Consider the following 15,237-nt stretch of genomic DNA (forward strand, 5'->3'; position numbering starts at 1 on the left):
ATCATCTGGTTTTAACAGTCTGAGGAATATTCTGCTTTATGCATCTCCTGATATCTTCTTTAATGGTTCTCTGAACGTTTTTCCCTGCAGCAGCTGGCCTGAAACCAGTCTCTTCTGTAGTTGTGCACCCTTAAGCAAAATTGCTAAGCTAACGGGTCTAGAAGTAAATAATGAAGAACAAAGACAGCTATGACAAGGATTTTTCCTGTGTTCAAGTTGCTCTCGAGTTGTCATTTTACTGATATAAATTGAATATTGATAGTCACTCTTGTCAATAGTTTCAGTCCTGAGACATCCCAATTAATTATTGCCCTGAAACATAAAAAGTCTAAAAAGATTAAAACAGAAGGCAAATAATGCAGCTTCCTTCTTCATTTTCAGTTAAGGATTAAAATACAGAATTTCTTGGGAAAATATCATTTCAGTGTCAGTTGTGTGATTGCAGTAGGGTCTGTTGAAGTGATTTATTAATGGAGTTGTACAAAAGTTGAAATTGGGGTTTTTTTCTACCTGGAATTAAGGGATGTAGCCTAATCAAATTTTCACCCTTACAGCTCTATTCAAGTTTCAGCGGTTGGTACTGTTGTGTAATTTGTGTAATTTTACAAGAAACTCCCTTGTGGTGTGATCTGTTATAAAATGGGTGAACCCCCACTCCCAGCTGCTGATTTTAGGACATGGAGAATGACTTTTCCAGTTAATGCTCTATTATTCAAAATGAAGATTTAAATTTGTGATTTAGACTCTCTGTCTGCTTTATCTCCAAGATCCCTCACTAAAGGAGAGTCCTGTTGTCCTGCAGACAGTAGCCAATAACATATTTCGGATAAACATGCAGTTAGACCTTATAATAAACCATTACAGCAGGTGCAAACTTCTGCCAGAAAGAGATACTTCCTGCCCTTTGTCATTTCTGCATGAATTGTTGCTGTATTTATCAACTCTACTTAATACAAAGAGCTAATTATGGCTATTTTTTTCCACCGTTACTGAATATATTTATAATTTCTGTAAAAAACCTCACTGTCTTGCCTTCTGAAAAAAAGGGAACACATTACCCATCACGCTCTCAATAGAAGTGATTTAAATAACTGTGATGATTAACTGGAGGATTTTACATTGATTTAACTATGGCATTTATTCTTACTCAAAACTTACTTGACAGCTTTGACCAGAGCGGTGAGGATAGGGGAAATGATCCTCACCAGCTTCTGTTCCTCTGCTTGATTGCTTTCCTTATGTCGTGGAGCTGCCCTCTTTGTAAGTACTTGCTGGTTTTGTTGCAGGGGCACAGCTGTGCCAGGCTCAGGGCACCAGGGGGTCAGTGCTGTAGCCACGCACAGCGGCAGCCCAGTGTCCCCTGACAGCACAGCTGGTGTGTTTGGTGTGAAGGGGGGGAGGGGGGAGGGTATCGCTGTAATCCTCTGCACGCCAAATGTTAGGAGAGATTTGATCCCTTAAGATATACAGCATCGTTCTTGGATTGGTTTCTGTTCATACAGCTTACCTAGAGCAGAGGTGGTTTCTGGAACACCAGAGTCTTCCTTGATTGCTAGCTGAGGAAGGACAGGGCTGTGCAGTCTGACTGCAGGTGGTGGCAATTCCGCAACTCACCAGCAAAGATCTTTCCCATTTTCAGGTTTTCTTTCCCTTAGCAGTGGACTAAGCTACTTACTGAGTGCATCAGCCTATGCTTAGGCTCCTGCATGTGCCTGGCAAGTGTGCTGGATGCAGGAAGCTACGTACACATCTGGTACCACAGAACTCACAGCGTTGTAGAGCACTTTGTAGCACAATGTGGTACCAGCGTACACATACCTACCGCAGAGTATTTGCTTACAGAAAAGAAATCTCTCAAATTCAGAATCACAGTAATTCAGCTGATTGGGGCTCCAGTAGTAACAAGTTTGTAATAAGCTCCTTCCATGGCCATCAGTTGATCATGAGTGCCTCTTTCAATGATGAGTCCTTGCGACATCACAGCGATGATGTCAGCGTTCTGGATCGTGGACAAACGGTGGGCAATGACAATGCAGGTACGCCCTTCTCTGGCCTTATCCAGTGCCGCCTGCACAGTCTAAAGGCAACAGACAAAGTGTCAGAGTGAAAATATGCAAACAAAAGGGAGAAATCTGATTGCCTGAGTTCAATTAACTGTATTGCGCAACACTTGTAAAAGGGACTGTGCGGTTAAATCAAAGGTTATGTCACTGGTGTGCTTAGCTGGGTCATGAGCTCTGTTTATTAGTGGTATATAAAAAAAGGGACAGGTAAACATAGGCAGCAGTAGAAATTACAGAAGAGGTTTATTCAGCTGACATGTCGTGCTGAATGTCAGCTCAGTGTGGATATGTTTTTAAATTTCCACCATTTCTCATCTCTGAGTGTAACCAAGCTATGCAAATTATTGCCCAAGTTTTTAGCCCCTCACTGCTGTTTTTATAGGATATTCAGGCTCATCATTCATACGCTTGAGTACTTTTTTGTTTGCTTGGTTGATTTTTAATGTGCAGAAGTTATGTTCATGAAACATCCCCACGGAATGCTTTGAAACCCAGGGAATTACTATGCACCTTTCTGAAAGGGTGCTGCCTCTCGCTGGCAGGCTAAGAGCCCTTGTAGCTGGCTGCTTTTCTTACAGCTGTGCTTCCTGGATCTTTCAAAAAGATCATTAAAGGTGTTAAGTGCTGAATTAACTATGGGGAATAAATTGCGGTCACGTGGTGGAGTACATCAGGATGTCTACAGAACAGAAAAAGGCATTGTACATTGTAAGCCATTGTATTAACTTTCCCTTATTGCTTATCACGGCTCATTTACCTTTTCACTTTCTGTGTCCAAGGCAGATGTAGCTTCATCCAGTAATAAAATTTTAGGATCTCGTATGATGGCCCTCGCTATAGCAATGCGTTGTTTTTGTCCACGAGACAGCTGGGATCCTTGAGCCCCAACGTTAGTTTCATATTTCTGAAAAATATACAAAAGGATGATTTTATTCAAGCGCAAGCAAACACCAGTACGCAACCTGGAGGAGGAGCAGGAGGAGAGAGGCAAGAGTGCTGACCATTGCTTCCTCCTCCTTAAAAAACTCAGCAATGATGAAATGCTGTACGAGCGATACGTATGTTTGGGGGGATGTTGCTTTGCAGTTTGCATGGCCCAGGGGCCCAGGCAGTATAGTCACAGGCCTGGAAGAAAAATTTGTTAGTTGGGTGATTTGCCAGAGGCAAAAGAAACCCCCCCTGAGCCTAGGTTTGGGAGAAGAGGCTAAAAGTGATGGCAGGGCTTTCTGGGCAAATGTTTTGTTTGGTGCCTAAATTGTATCCGTACCTTTTATGTTCTTCTGATTTACATTTGTATGATTTCAGTGCATTTAAATACTTCTTAAGGGCTTGTAAGCAGCCAGATTCAAATATTTTTGTCTAAGTATCATGCTCTAGTCACAAGGCAAATCTCCCACACCTGGGAACAGGATTTATATTTCCTGACTCACTGTAATGCTGTGACTGCTCAGCTGTGCTGCTGCTTCTTTCTTGTCCGTGCCTTTGAAAAGAACTTCCCTTTTCTCCTAGTTCAGGCTGTAACTGCTGGTTTCAGTTTTATAAATATTTGCCTGCTGTATAAAAATGCAGTAGCAGCTCATGGCCAAACTCAGGAACAGAACAGGTGGTCGTGACACCCTCTTTGCTCCTACTGTTACAGATGCAAAAGTAAACAGAAGGTATACGTGTGCAGCAACTTTAGGTGGATTTGGAGCCACTCCACTGCAGTGACACCGAGCAGCCTACCTGTAGGTCCATAGCCAAAGCCTCACGGGTACTTACATCAGGCAGTGACATGACAAAATCATGCAGCTGAGCCTTCTGGGCCACTTCTGTGACTTCTTCCATCGTTGCCTCTTTGGTGTTACTGCCGTATTTGATATTATCAGCAATGCTGCAGTCAAATAGCACAGGCTCCTGGGACACTATTCCAATTTTTGATCTAAGAAACTGTACGTTTATTTTCTTCGTGTCATGTCCATCTATTAACTACCAGGAAATAAGAGAAAACTTAAAACATCATTCCAAAACAACAGTCTGCAAACCTCAGATAGTTTATGTCAAAACTGAGTGATTTAGCCGTATTACTAAAATGCAAATGCAACTGATTTAAAGCGATTTGAAGAATCTGCTTAAATTTGACTCCTTTGTGCATGGTATGTATTTTCTGGGTATGTCTGCCATCCAGCCAAACACTAGACCATTTGCTTAATCTTAAGTCCAAGTGAACTATTTAATTGCTTAAGGTTAGGTACATGCTTTGTCGCCTTCCTGGCAGAGTGATCAAAACACTGATTTTTTCCAAAGAAAGATAAATCAAAGTAGATGGATCATTATTTACAAGACAAAAAGATATAAAAGCTTTTTAAGCTATCTCGTTCAGTAACTGGAAGTTAAATTGAGACAAATTCAACCCGCAAAGAGGCTGCGTGTTGAGGCTATATATTTAGGGGTGTTCAGACTCTTGCTCCATTCCAACTTGATTGCCGCTTGTGCTCCCACAATATATGTCTCATACGTGAGCTGCCAAGGTGAATGCCTTTGGCCTACACCCAAGCTTTGGTATTCTGATCTTGCCTGACTACAGCTGAGGTGATACTCAAGAATTGCCCAAAGAGCCCACATTTGTTCGAGGAGCTGAAGCCCCACGCGGCACATGTACGTGCCACAGTGGTAGGCCGCACAGGAGGGCGTTCAGAAGAGTCCTTGCAGCACTGCTGAACACCGCAGCGCGCAAACCACGTTTCGTTTGCTTACCACGCTTCCTGTCTCAGGGTCATAGAAACGCTCCAGAAGCTGGACGCTGGTGCTCTTACCACAGCCGCTGCTTCCAACAAATGCCAAAGTCTGTCCAGGCTTAACAGCTACAGAGAGTCCTTTCAGGACCTGAATATCAGGCCGAGAAGGGTATGTGAATTTACAGTTAAGAAATTCAATGCTTCCCTTGAAATCATCCTGGTGAAAAAAAATGAGAAAGATGTTACAATAAGCTGGAGCTCAAACCTGAGTTGTAGAGTAAAAGTAACTCTTCCTCAGATTCCATTCTTGCATCTCATATTTAAAATACAACATTTGTGCTTGTGAAGTTTGGAATTAGCCCAGAAAGAGGGATAAACCCCACATCGGAGCAGCTGTCCTAGATATAAGCCATTAGCTCTGCTTATACATCCCTGTACTGCACTGTACAGAGACATCAACTGGAAATAGCATTGCCTTGCAAACGGGTAAGGGGTTTTATTTTAATGCAGATACTGCATAAGTGTAATATGGTGATGATCCAAATACTTCTGTGCAAAAAGCTGGATTTGATAAAAAAAAATAAAATCAATTCAACTCCGCAACATTAAAACAATACATTAATTCAGGTCAGATTTCCCACAACTTTTAAATAACACTTTTACAAAACTCTGAAGGGAATCATGATCATGAACTTTAGTTTCATGGTTTGAAGCAAAATATTTAGTGTATTTAGTTCATAACAATTATTTCAAGTTTTGATTTAATTCTGAAAAAAATAGGTTAAGTGAAAAATAAAGTATTTGAATTTTCTGGGTCTGACTTTCAATTCACCAAAAATTGAGCATTTTCATTTTGTCTGACTCAAAGATGATTCGCCTCCTCATGAACACCCCCAGCATTTTGATGTGAATGGAAAAACCGCCTCCTTTATAAGCGAGCGACAGGCAAGTTTATGTGCAAACTGCAGAGGAGGAAGAAAAAACGTGTTCTTTGAGTCACCCACACCGGTCCTATTCCAATTTACAGGAGTTCTACGCTGACAAATTCCTAATAACCACACTTAGGATTACTCTTGCTGCCTAGTACAGAGCTCGCTGCTTCCGAAAGAGCCAAGGCAAGTCCAATTACACAGTCAGCATAACCTTCTTGTAAAGCAGTGAGCCTCACTGACTTACAAATTGTTGGTGCAACTTCAATGCTTACACTGGGCTGAATGACATCACAAATTACTCCACTCTTACCCATTTTTCCCCCTTTTCACTGTAAACACTGATGTCAGGAAGCCGATCGACCAGTTCAAAAAAGCGCGCAGCGGATGTTTTGGCTTTGGCATAGTTTGGGGTGTAGGAAGAAGCTCTTCCCAAAGCAGTGCCACTGGTCACAACAGCAGAGATCACCCTGCGGGGGGGGGGAGACAGTCAGTCTCGGGGAGCCGTTGGGAAACAGAACGCTCGCCCAGAGCAGCGCTGCCGCAGAGGAGCCTGTTTCCAGCTCCAGGCAGGCACTGACCTGAACACAAAGCTGTAATGGAGTCCTTCAGCGTTGACTAGAAACCCTCCGTATCTGTAAGAGACGGCATTGGCAATGAACACTATGCTCTGGGCAAAGCCGAAGCAGAGTCCGTAAACGTGCGCTTTTTTGATTGCAGCTCTATAGGGCATATACAGGTGCTTCTCAAAATTGTTGATAAACATGTTCTCTTTCCCTATCCCAGCTACAGTCCTGATGTTAGAGAGGGCTTCACTGGAAATCTGAAGGGAAAAAAAAAAAAAAAAAAAATCGGTAAAAGCTCCTAATTTTTACCTGGAAAAGTTGAGTTTGCTCTTTCAAAAATGCGTGATTCTTTTGTAAACACAGGGCACCAATGCCATCACAAACTGATGCAGCTGTGATGCAGACTGGCCCAAACGTCAGCCACTCTGAAGGGAAACTTCCCGACAAGCAATTATCAAAAGCACACTTAGGAAATCAGGCACATGCTCTCACTTTTGACTTATTTCCTGTGATGTGAATAAATGGGACGTGCACCAAAGCAAAAACAGGTTTAAGAACACTTATTTCCTTGACTGCATGCATTTAGTAATCAAAGATGATTATTTCAATTATTTTATTTGTTTCACTTGTAACAATAGTCAGGAAAGAGAAGGGATGCTATCCCCAACTTCCGTTTCATAAATTAAACCCACTTGAATTTACTTGTTTCCCCACCTACTCACCCTCCCTCTTTCTCTTGGTTGTGTCCAAAAACCCTGATGAGGAGCATATAAATGGAGGGTGATACCTTCATTCCTCTTAACATGACACAATTTCCAGGATTTTTACCTTGTACATAGGCAAAGAATAAGCAAATGCTTGTCTACATACACAGAAACATACAACACAGGAATATATAAATATAATAATAATCCCCATGGAAAATTCTCTGGAGCTCTAATTAATTGTAGGCTTTATATTGTGCTTTATTGCCAGTCAGGATTTGGGTTTCTGTCCCCCAAAAATAGCACTACAGTTTCCTCTATAGAAGTAAATTGACAGTTTGATTGTAATTTCACAGGACTCACCTCAAGTAATTTTAAGAAATTGGTTTATGACACCGTTGTTTGCCTGAACTTTGATGGTAGCTTCATAGTGTGACACTTTCCTACACACCATAGTGTGACTGGTGTGTGGCTTATGGATGTGTTCAGCATGTAGGAAGAGATCTGAATATAAATTATTAAAAATATTCCGTCCTATTTCAGGGTGTTTTCCCTGGCCAAAATTAACAGTCAAATCTCTTGCGCATTATCAGGCAATGTGAAGGAGCAGAAAAGTAGGCACTGTGAACTGGATTGTTCAGACTGTGCTTCTCCGTGTTTAGCACGGCTGATAAGCAGGTGCTGTGGAAGAACTCGGAGTGTTTAGCATTTCGATGCAGTGCTGGCAAATAAATTAGAAAATAACACCAGACAGTCAGTCACTGCTGAAGCATTGAGTGCCCTCTTCATCCCAGCCACGGGGTCATTCTGTTGAACAAAAGCTGATGCCTTGACTCAGTGAAGTTTCTCTCCTTGTCAGGACAGTATTTTACCACTTTTTGTAAATAATTACACCATCCTGCATGTGGGCAGGGGCTCAGGTCTTAGTTCTTCCTTGGCTTTCAGAAATTTAAGACTGTTCCTAACAGCACTGAACAGTGGCCTGTAAATGTATTCAATCCGATCAGTGATACCAAATACCTTTAGTGCATTTAAAAAAAAAACCCTAAAATTTCCAGCAGTCTGCATGTGTAGGTTGGCCACATGATTTTTTCTGAAGTTCCGCGCCCCCAGTCAAGACATGCTTCTTTAAACCACACGGGGAAATGGCAATTGGGAGCTGAAGATTGGCTTCTTCAGGGGAAATCAAAAAATGGGGTGGCAGGCTGAGCTAGCTGCAGAGGCAATGGGGAAGAAACAGCCAGTAGGTACAGAGCAGAACAGGGCAAAGGGCTCCAGTCCATGCGTTTGCTCCACGGGTTAAGCGCAAGGGGAAGCTGAAGATGGTTAATTGACAGCTTAGATGGGTAGAGGGAAGGTTTAGATGGGGCAGGCTGGAAGGTGGGATGGGTAAGGTGTTTGGTGGGCAGGACTGCAGTGTAGGAGGGAGGAGGAGTGGGAACTCCGCAAGAGTCATTTTAGGCTGGGCTAAGTGGCTCTGCAGAAGGAAAAGCCGAGGCTCTGAGAGGGCTGCAGAGCTCGCTTTTGCTGATGCTAGAAATGTGGCAGCCTAAAGTGAGGGAAAAGGCTCAGGAACTACTCTGAGCAGCGTAACCTGAGGTAGTCTTCCTCATGTTGCCTGTCTTCTAAAATCCTGACATTTCTAGTGCAGTTGGGTTTCTGCACAGTTGAACTGAGTATGTTTAAACAGCACCAGGTTGTGCATCACGTGCCAGAACTTGGTGACCCAGAACAGAAGTCAGAGGAGCTGGGGTGTTTCAAAGGCTGCAGACCTGCACAGGAGCGAACTCGTGAAGAAATGGCCATTTTCTCTCGTGTGTCCTACCTTTTCCTTGTTGGGTACGTGGCCTGGAAGTCTGCTCAGCCAGTGCAATAGTTTACTACGTAAACCTATTCTCAGCCTTCGAGGTGAGGCAGTTCACAGGGTCTTGCAGCCAACGGTGCATGGGAAGCTGCTAAACTCTGACACTGGAGCTAGAGTAACTAGGAGGAGGCCTTTAGCCTAGAATGGTTGCAGTGCCTAAGTTAATGCTCGTAAAGGAAGGTCGGAGTCAGTCAGTAAAAGAATCACGTTGTAAGTTTAGAGATTTCCTTCCTCATGCCCCATGCTGGCTGGTTTAATAGACACACAGGTGTTTTTTCACCATGAAGCAAAATTTAAAGTATGCAAAAGTGCTACGTCTCCTGATACAAATTAACAGAAAAAGGGATAATGCTTATCTGAATTTAAAAAAACAAATTCCAATTAAAAAAATTATATACTAGCTGCGAAATGAGAATCGATATAATTTTGACCCTCAAAATCCATACATAAAAATAAAGTTATGCCTGTGATCTAGTAGCACACATTGATGGAGAAGCTGGTAGGCTAGTCGGGCTTACTGAAGGAACAATTCCACTCTCTCCAAACTGGACGTACTAATCTGTGGTTCAGCGCCAAATTCTCGGATGTCAGGATTTCTGGGTCAGCAAGTATCGCTGCTTTCTGAGGGCAGCGTACATACATAGAGGGCATCAACAAATGGGTATTTAAATAAGACCTGACAAAGGTGAAACAGACTGCTGAGAAATCTGTGTCTACCAATTAGGTCCAATAACGTTTGAAAAGTTGGTTGCATTCCATGCAGCAAGTGCTTTTGCAGTTAGGGAGTTCCCAGTGGTGTTTCAATGGTTTGACAAGCTGAAATATTACAACTTATTTGTGAAATATTGCCCAGTTTCATTACTTCTGAATTACTGACAGTGCCAAATGCCTGATTTTTCAACTACCCGTGACTGCAAATATACATTAATTTTTAAATAACATTACCCGTCCAGTAGCTTCCAGCGCTTTCTTGTCCTGAGAGGCAAATCCCGTCAGCATTTTAGCCTGCACAGCTCCAGATAAGGCCAAAAATGGCAGGAAACACAGTATAACTAAACTCAGTTTCCAGCTGAAGTAGAAAGCAATGATGATGGCCACGCCGATGTTGGTAAAGGAATTGACAATCATTCCTATCTGCGATCCAGTTGCCTTCAAAGAAAAGAAGCAGAGATGATTGACTTGTACTCCAATAGTAACTTCAATAATCTTTAAATAAATTTTCCTATAAAACTTCAGAAAACTTTAAATGATATTTTAATATCATAAAGCACAAATGGCTGCTGATTATACTGGAATTTAACCAGTTTGGATACAATCAATTGGAAACAGTTTATCCAAAGGACTGCATATGTCCAATATTCCTTTCACCCCCCAAACTTCCCACTGAGACCTCATAAAATTGTTTCTAATGATTGCGAAAAAGATAATCTAACCATTGAAATTAGTTTCCTTGGTTCCCTGGGGAATCACTCATTTGAATGGTTTGATTAGCACCTACATTTATCTGTCTAGATTTAAATAATAAACAAAACCTTTTTGCAACTTTAACAACAAAGTCTCAGCTAAAATCAATAAGAAACATCACCGAGAAAGGATGAATTAAAGTTGCATTTCTGCCTCTTTATTAAGGAAAAACTGACATAGCCTTTATTGAATGCATTCATCTTCTCCTTATGTACTTCAAGAACACTATTCTTTGTAATAAACCTGATTTATTTACTCAGAAGGTATTTTCTTTCTAGCAGTAAACAGCAGCCCTAGATAGAAAGTAGGTTGCTACGTATTAGAAAAAATATATAGATTTGATATCCTTGATTGTTTTCAGTCTGATTCATTTGCAGGATGTAAATTGTAGCACAAAATGTTTATGATCTGCTCCTCCTCTGACCTGCAGCAAGGAGGGCAAGGTGCCTCGGGCCCGGCTGTGCTGGAATGTACAGCTGCCGGCTCTGCAGAAGCTACCAAAAGGAACGGGCTGCTCTTAGGTGGACCCTGCAGCTTTAACGTCACCCCGCCACACACACATCAAGAGTCCATGTCTTACTCCTGGTGCAGATGCAGACATTTTCAGACCCTGGACTCTTGCGTGCATCTTCTCACCTTCAGCTCGCTCTGCAAGAGCGGCAGTTGCCCGAGCTCTGTGTTAGCCAGTGAAAGGTGGAGGACACTGCTGCTCAGGTAGCTCTGGGTTTTTCCCCTGGAGCTGTGGCTGTGCCCTGCTGTTCCACATGTGCTTAGAACAAAGATGTCCCTTAGGAGGCTGTTAAATTATTCAGTCGGTGTTTTACAAGTTTGTTTATTCCAATTAAAATATGCTTTGTAAGTGCCTGAAAGGGCTGAAGAGGTTTGCTGGTTTCTCTGATTCTGTAGAAATTGCTGCTGACAGGGGCTTTAGGAACCTCCTCTCATTTGTCGTTTAAATTCTTAAAACCTCCATTAAGAGTTCTTAAAAACTAACCTACCATTTTCAGTCAAGCTGAAACAGGGCAATTGTTGTAACAGAGATGTTTCCTTCTTCATTTCTGGAAAATCGCTTGCATTGGAGTCAAGTGAAGTGGCATCTGACTCACTTCTACCAAAGCATCAATTGAGATAGGTAACATGGATAGCTCAGCAGGATTCAACCCTCACACACTAAGGAACACAACACATGGGCTTGGCGGTTCCCTTTCACAAACAAAAAGTCACGCTGAAACTTGCTGCACGATTCCCTAACTGGCACACCAGCCAGTAGTGTAAACTATTTTTCCAAGTTTAAAACTGTCAGTTTAATTCAAAACAGTCACAAGCACAAGACCATGCTGAAAACTTGAAGACATGATTAGTATCACTAAAATACTAGTCTGGCATGTTTTTGAAATAAATGCTTAAGCATTGTGGCAAAAAAAGCTAATTTACCTCCAGAAAAAAAGAATGTAAAACTTTTGCATTGTATGCTCCTTCGCCTTCTGCTGATGGTTGGTATTTTGTTGATTTTGTGTTCTTGTTCTGGTAATACAGGCAGGAATAATGGGCAGTAAATTATGACCCTATTTGTGCTTTTCAGTAAACACAGTGATAATAGTTCCGCGTTAACAGCCTATGATAAATAGAAGTAGCTTAATTGACTGACCAAGAGCTGATCTACACTGACCTCGCTGGCTGCATGCTGGCTTATTTCTGTGACAATGTGCCAAAAGTGGCCTCCAATCAGTGCTTACTGTAAAACAATTCTTAAGCTACCAGGTCTTACCCCTTGGACCTGCGAGGCGTCTGTTGCAAGTCTTGTAGTCAAAGCACCAGGGCTGTTCTTCTGGTCATCAAACCAACCAATGTCTTGCCCTAGCATAGCCTGGAAACCAATTTTCCTTAACCGTCTTGTAAGCAGCTCTCCAGACTTGGCAAAGGTGTATCCCTGGAGTGCATAAAAATAAATACAAATAGTGTACAGAAAGAGATACCCACAGAGTGAGGGATCAGAAACAAAATTTACCCGTATTGGAACTGCTATATACCTGTAGGAACTGTGTGAAAAATGAAAGAATTCCGACAAAGACAAAGAGCAGGCAGACACCATTGATCTGGGTTCTTCGTTCTTCCTCGTCAAGAATGGAGAAGGTCTTTGGAAAAAAAAGGGTGGCATCGTATCAGAAACGTCACTTTTGCCCTGTGTGAAGTTTGTTCATGACTCCCTATTGGCAAGTACAGAAGCCCGCCCTCGAACCAAAGCCAGAACACAGAGCTCTCCCTCACTTCTGGCGAAGGCCTGATTCCTTATTTTTCCTGCGGTGAGCCCGAGTACAATATAATGCTTTTTACTCCTGTTAAACGAGTTTATTATACTCCGTGTTTGCACATAATGCTATTACTTGTCGCCCATGCCTAGTTATAATTAATCAATCATCCCCCCATTCTAAACAAGATACAGTGTGCTAATCAGAGAACAGCAATTAAATAAATAGCATAGTGACAAAGCAACAGTGCAGCAGCTACCTTACGCCCTCTCTAATTATGCCAATTACAGCTTTATTGGACCATACAAAATGAAGTCTGTGTAAATAATTATACCCTAGCATAACTCTTTGCACAACACTAACAGCTGCTATAGTTGCTATAGGTAAGCTTCAAGAGGAACTTGTCGTCTTTTACTGCAGGATTGTGGATGCGAGCTATTCACTTACTGCTGGGTGCTTGAGAAAAAGCGTTCGTACTTAAAGCAGAGCCCCTCCACCCCACTCTGCTCCAGTGTCCATATTGTTTTCCTTTTATCTCTTGTTCTTAATATCTGGTCTTTTTCAAAACCTGCCAGCATTACTGGCTGCTGCTGAAGTAGTGGTCCAATCTAAGCAGCCAGCCTTTAGCAATTTATTTCAGTCAGAGCAGTTGATACGCAGGTCAGTTAACCTACCTGAAGTTATTAAACTACTTCTGCTACTTGCAGGTATAAGCCACAGCTCATGCTTGTACTTCTCCACCAACCTTAAATTAATTCTAATTGGACTTCACAGGTAAAAATTACTATAAATTGACTAATCTCTCAATCTGTTATCTGTAAGGCACAATTAAAAATAACTTCTGCATTTGACTTTTACTGATATCAAAACCAACTTCAATTCTTCTAGGTAAGTATTTAACAGTAGAAAGAAGGAATTTTCATTAGAGCTGCAAAACATAAAAATTCCACAAAAATAAACTTAAGTACTAGTCTTAAAAGGTCAACCCAAGTTATTTATGGTTCGAAGTGAGCTATGCATCAAAGTAACAGAGCGGAATTAGAGCATGAATCTGAGGAAAAGAAATAGCTGTTCTCTAGTGGGAATTCCGCTTCAGGTATTTTAACTTTGTGCATCAGTACCTTGGCAACAAAATTAATCCTGCAAAATCCAAAATGATAATATCAAAACAGCACTTGGTGTTTCAAGCGCTTACATGCTTACACTCTACCTAAACTGAGAGCAGTAGCACTTTATAGTCCTACCAAAGGAAACGTGGATAACATTTGTTGGGACAAGATCTCTGTAATGCTAAGACAGGATTTTCTTTTCCCCTTGCAAATCTGTCCTGTAAAATTGAACTATCCCATTCTGTGGCTATCCTAACATGCTCAGATATGTTTTTAACCTGTGCTCTTGATTTTAAAAAATAACACTGATTACAGTAACATGTAGCAGGAACAATAGCATCAAGTTTATAAAAGGAAAGGGTTGTTGCTGAGGTATCCATGTTCAGATTATGTAAGTTTCAGCAGTTTTAGTGTGGACTCTCTTTTATCTGGGGCCATTGGCTGCTTGCCCAATAGCAGCCAGAGCACATCTTCCAGTTGAGTTTCACTGGAAAGGATCCATTTCCCATACTCTGAGATAAATCCACAGTGGGAACCGAAGCACAGTAGAAAGAAACTACTGAGAACTTCGTTCCAAAGGTACACTGATGATCTGAACTGATCAGAAGACGTATCCGCTATTATCCAGTTCTTCGTTCACTTTTTGGGATTACTTTCTGAGCACCTGCAAGGCAGATTTTGCTAAATTTGTCCTTTCATTTCATAGCTGTGGGGATTTTTCCCCTCACTTCTCCAGCATATTGGTCTCAGAGTAAAAGCCCACATGTCTGTCACAACATCGTTGCAGATATTCAGACAGCTTGGAAAGCAGATGCATATTGCATCTGCCTGACTGCCTTGGCACCAGGAAGAAATGTTTTAAATTTATGAATAATGAAACCCAGATGTTGGACTTTGCTCATGTTCATTATGGCTTTTTTTTTTTTTTCCTTACAGCCTCTCTCCTTTGATTGACTGAGACCTTCAAGAGAAGGAATTCATCCTTGGCAACGAAGGCATTTTGCATCTTGCAGGATGATGTCAGCCCCAGACCTCCCAGTGTCTAGAAAACCTCTCTTAAAAGGAAACAAAGGTTAGATTCGTTGCAGAATGCACATAGCAGTATCTCACCTGCTGTCTAGTGAAAGCCACAGTCCTTAGCATGAGGTCTAGACACTCAGAAAGTGTTTGGAGGTGGCAGGCCTACAGCTAAAAGCATCCTCCTTCTATTATGGCATGTTTTTGAAGGAAAAACCAGTCATGGTTGAACTCTTGAAAAGTTTCAAGTGAGGCTGTGGATTTTGATGGTAATGCATCCTTTAGTGAGTGCCAGGGTTTAAAGTTGATTCCTGTTTCCTGCTTGTCTTCCAAACTTGTCAATGCAAGCCTACTTTTTAGTGGCAGCTATGAACCCTATTACGATTATCTACCTCTCCCTTGGCATTCCGCAAGGAGCAGGCAGCAAATACCCTCCTGAGATATATGAACAAAAAAGTGAAGTATTTTTTGGATTTGACTGAAAGCTTTCTCAAAGGCTTGGCCAAGTCTGTAGAATAAAATGCTGCTGGGAAGGACCTCTGCATGTGTCTCTCT

At 41.8% G+C, this 15,237-nt stretch overlaps 1 protein-coding gene across 19 annotated transcripts in view; it reads right to left on the reverse strand.

Moving 5' to 3' along the window:
- ABCB11 (ATP binding cassette subfamily B member 11) overlaps positions 1–15,237 on the reverse strand; it is a 68,365-nt gene that overhangs the window by 3,067 nt on the left and 50,061 nt on the right. For 9 of the 19 annotated variants that reach the window (XM_037398867.1, XM_037398866.1, XM_037398865.1 and 6 more), the window contains 9 exons: positions 12,338–12,442; positions 12,076–12,237; positions 9,789–9,992; positions 6,291–6,532; positions 6,023–6,179; positions 4,800–4,997; positions 3,825–4,031; positions 2,821–2,967; positions 200–2,077 (listed from right to left, as the gene is read on the reverse strand). In XM_037398867.1, coding sequence (XP_037254764.1) covers positions 1,877–2,077; positions 2,821–2,967; positions 3,825–4,031; positions 4,800–4,997; positions 6,023–6,179; positions 6,291–6,532; positions 9,789–9,992; positions 12,076–12,237; positions 12,338–12,442 — 1,623 coding nt within the window. In that variant the 3' untranslated portion in view covers positions 200–1,876. Of the gene's footprint in view, positions 1–199; positions 2,078–2,820; positions 2,968–3,824; positions 4,032–4,799; positions 4,998–6,022; positions 6,180–6,290; positions 6,533–9,788; positions 9,993–12,075; positions 12,238–12,337; positions 12,443–14,775; positions 15,236–15,237 lie in introns of those variants that run through there. The other 10 variants (XR_005106004.1, XR_005106005.1, XR_005106002.1 and 7 more) reach the window with 6 other exon arrangements.

The sequence above is a fragment of the Falco rusticolus genome, chromosome 8 (genome assembly GCF_015220075.1).
Source record: "Falco rusticolus isolate bFalRus1 chromosome 8, bFalRus1.pri, whole genome shotgun sequence".
NCBI lineage: Eukaryota > Metazoa > Chordata > Aves > Falconiformes > Falconidae > Falco > Falco rusticolus.